Here is a 3,609-nt window from a genome sequence, read left to right as displayed (position 1 = left end):
AGAAGGGAAAAGAAAAGGAAAAGAGACCTTCACCAGTAGTCACATAGGATACCTTATCGGATGTGATTGAAAGTAACACCGTCTTTTGGGTGCAGTTATATCTATAAATCAAAATGAATTTATGTCTCACACTAATAGTGGGTTATAGCAATTTTTTATTTTTATTTTTTACTAATTTCATTAATTATTTCCTTGTCTGCAAGAACAAATTACAAGATCTCCATGCAGTTCGGAAAGTTATACAAAGAAGATCATAACAACTTGCTGGCATAAACTTTATGTTGCCCTTGTTGGTGTGAATCACTTTAAGCATGTGCTACACTTTTAAACTTGGAGATTCCTATTATGGTCTTTCACTAAAGGAGCTAGAAGAGTAGGTAGATCTACTGATGCACTATATCTTTGTGCACCTTATTCTTACCTTTGAAGAACCATTCATTGCACAATATTTTGCTTTGAATACAATACCAGTAACAGTATCATCCACATACATATATGCCTTGCTACTTTTCAAATTTAAGTAAAGTGCCTGTTTTCTTCTAAGTTGACATTCCATTATACACATGGCTTGAAATCCATTATTCTAAAGCAACATAGAAAAACCAACCAAGACCCAACATTAGGGACTTGTTTGCCTCGCCTTTCAGGTAGTTTTTATTTGTAAAAGAAACAAATGTCTGTACCTTCCTTCAAGTTCATATTCCAAGACCTAACCAATATTCTAACATAGGATATTCACATAGAACTTGGGAAAAAACTCAAACACTGTACTTATTGAAATGAACACACGATTCTGCTTCTACCCATTAATAATTCACTACAACAAAGCGTTAATGCATGGGACTTAGTGTTGTGAGGACTGTTGCATTTGGAAAATAATGTTCTGTGTCTGAGGTGCCAAGTAAGACGACTCATGAAGAGCACTCTTGTGCATATTTTGTCCCTGCATTTTAACCCCATAGGAGTTAGCACCATAAGGAGACATGAAAACTCTTTCATGTGAAGGATTGAGGGTCATAGCTACTCCTGTGTTTGACTCATTATTCCAATGAAAATGTGTAGTGGCAGTCGAATTTGGGTGCTGCTGTGAGAGCATTTGTGGTGAAGTGGATCTATTGGTGTCTTCTGAAGAAGTTGTGCTGGTTTCTGCAAGATTCACTGTTGTTATGTCATGGATACTAGCCCTTCTCTTGTCTTTGCCTCCTGAAAGTTGTCTTATGAAGTATTTCTGAGCATGGCTAGCCACTTGAGTTGGAGTTCTAGTAATAACAAAATTGCGTGAAATATTTCTCCAATCACCTTTTCCATACTTCTTCAAACCCAGTAGAAACAATCTGCAAGGAATATCAAAGGGAATTTTAAACTCCAAAACTAAAAACAAAGAATAAATTGTTTTGACCTACAATAACTCCCTATAGCTACCTCATGAAAAGCCAAAAGACCTTAACACTTAATACCGATAGGAAATATCCAACCCTTTAATATCTTACACACAACTATTGTCCCTACACTTGTAGGCCTAATTAACTTTAAATTCCATCCACCAACTCTAGCTTTTCACTCAATCACCGTGTTTTTAAACTGATATACTTTCCCAACTGGTCCTCATACCATATATTAAAATCCCCATATATTGTTAGATATCAACAATAATATGTTTCACAACATAACAATAAATGCAAAAGGTAAAAATTTACTTATGTTCCTCTTCAGTCCATGGCACTCCTTTCTTCCTTTCCTGTTCAGGAGGTCTAACTGAGGAAGATCTCTTTCCACTTCCTTTGAATCCATCGTAACCAGGAGTGTTGACCCAGTCCAAGGTGAAGGGTGAGGTAGCAGTACTATATCCAGGAACCGGGATCAACCCAGCTTCTATATTGCTAACATCTACCTCTAACTTCTTATACTGTCTGATAACGTCAACTTCTGTCTTCCCTGGAATCATTTCAGCGACTTTGTGCCACCGATCGGGTGTGTCCTTATCATGCACTGCAAGAGCATTTTCAAACAGTTTGTTCTCTTCGTGGGTCCATTTTGTGCACCTGTTATCTTCCACAATCCAATTGGAGTTGGAGTTGGAGTTGGAAGAAGTACAAGGTGCAGGAGAGAGGGTTACCATTTCCCACTTCATCTAATCAAATTTGCTAGAAAAAACTATTGCCTCATACAATAGGAAAGATTGAAACTTGATGGGTGGAAACGGAAAAGGATAAAGCAGAGAAAAATGAGAGCAGAGATGAAGGTTTTACTTTTACCCAAAAAATATGACGGATAGATCCTCAAGCATTTTGAAAAAGAATCAGAATACCTTTTTCTATGAGTAGGAGACTCCTCAGGAATCTAGAATAGACCCACTTGATCAGAAAAAAATCACAGAGAATGCTCCAAATTGATGATGAATGAAGACTATTATCTATTACCCAATTGGTCTAAATTCTTAAAAGATAACTCTTAAACCACTTGTAAGATCTAAACCCAATGAACTTCCCTCTCAGATACTAGGACAGAAAAACAATAACCCAGAAAAAAAAAAGTGGAACTTTTAGTTATGCTTCTTCTGCAGCTTGAACTTAAGCTTAACCCAATTGGGAAAACAAAGAGAGAAGCCAAATAATGAATGTAAAAACCAAATTAGGAAATAGCAGAAAAGTCAACAGTTCATGAGCAACTAATGGTAAAGAAGGGGAAAAAAAGAGTTCTTTCTCCCTTTTCCCTGTCTATGCAACAAGGAAAAGGAAAAGAAAAAGAGAAGAAATAATAATAATAATAATAAAAAATAAACCAACTCGGCTTAAAAAAATGATAGGATCCCAAATAGGAAAGAGCTTCTATGCAAGCTGAAAAGCAAGTGACCAAGCTTCAAGAAATGAATCTAAACAAACTTTGCCAAGTTTTTCTAACAGAGAGGAACCCCCAAGAATAAAAGGAAGTGATGAAGTTGGTGTTGTTGAGCTGTGATTGGATATAATGTGATTGTGGGTACTACTTGCAACTATAGCAAGAAAGTTCCCTCTTATTATATAATACACACTCTCGGTTCTGTGCATATTTCAGGAAATTGATAATTAAAATATGACTTTCTTCATGGACTTGCAATGGTTTATTTATTCATTAATTTGATCACTTTTAAATTTTTCTTCCTCTTTTGGTTGGAATTGTGAAAAAAAAATGGGGATTGGCAGCTCATCATAAATGATGGAAGAGCCACCTGCTCCGCACTTTTCAATGAGATTCATCAAAGGGCAATTCTTAATTTCTCATAGCATGTTTATACTAAGCCAAACTCTTAATTTATTTTTAAAAGTTAAATTGAACTTTTAACTTAGTGTTTCTGTCATGCACGACACTTTTAACAGAAGATTTAGAATAGAAAGTAGTATTGAATTAAAACAACTTATTTTATATTTTTTATCTTTTGGTTTCTTTAACAAATATCCTTATCCATTCAACAATAAGAGCTTTTCTAGAGCCATGGGCGGTTTAATTTTAGAGCTTTCAAAACGAAATTTCTTTTTTTTTTTTTTCATGGATTCTTACTTAACATAATGTTATTTTCACCATTATTTAAAATATATAAGGTTAAAGGTTATACCAATTAGGACATATTCA

The 3,609-nt window shown here is 35.0% G+C and overlaps 1 protein-coding gene across 1 annotated transcript; it reads right to left on the bottom strand.

The window, feature by feature from the left end:
* Positions 1–488: 488 nt before the first annotated feature.
* LOC113846641 (transcription factor DIVARICATA-like) lies at positions 489–2,970 on the bottom strand. The gene is made up of 2 exons (XM_027475131.1): positions 1,698–2,970; positions 489–1,334 (listed from the first exon to the last, which is right to left on the bottom strand). Exons 1-2 carry the CDS (start codon positions 2,129–2,131, stop codon positions 845–847), a joined length of 924 nt encoding a protein of 307 aa, XP_027330932.1. The 5' UTR covers positions 2,132–2,970; the 3' UTR covers positions 489–844.
* Between the last annotated feature and the right edge of the window lie 639 nt (positions 2,971–3,609).

This window comes from Abrus precatorius, unplaced genomic scaffold, assembly GCF_003935025.1.
Source record: "Abrus precatorius isolate BTA unplaced genomic scaffold, Abrus_2018 Scaffold8, whole genome shotgun sequence".
Lineage (NCBI taxonomy): Eukaryota > Viridiplantae > Streptophyta > Magnoliopsida > Fabales > Fabaceae > Abrus > Abrus precatorius.
This window is presented reverse-complemented; position numbering and strand designations above follow the sequence as displayed.

Coding starts and splice junctions, on each gene's coding strand:
- LOC113846641 (XM_027475131.1), bottom strand. CDS start 2,131: ATGAAGTGGGAAATGGTAACCCTCTCTCCTGCACCTTGTACTTCTTCC. Junction 1,335..1,697: donor TGGACTGAAGAGGAACATAA/GTAAATTTTTAC, acceptor TATTCCTTGCAG/ATTGTTTCTACTGGGTTTGA.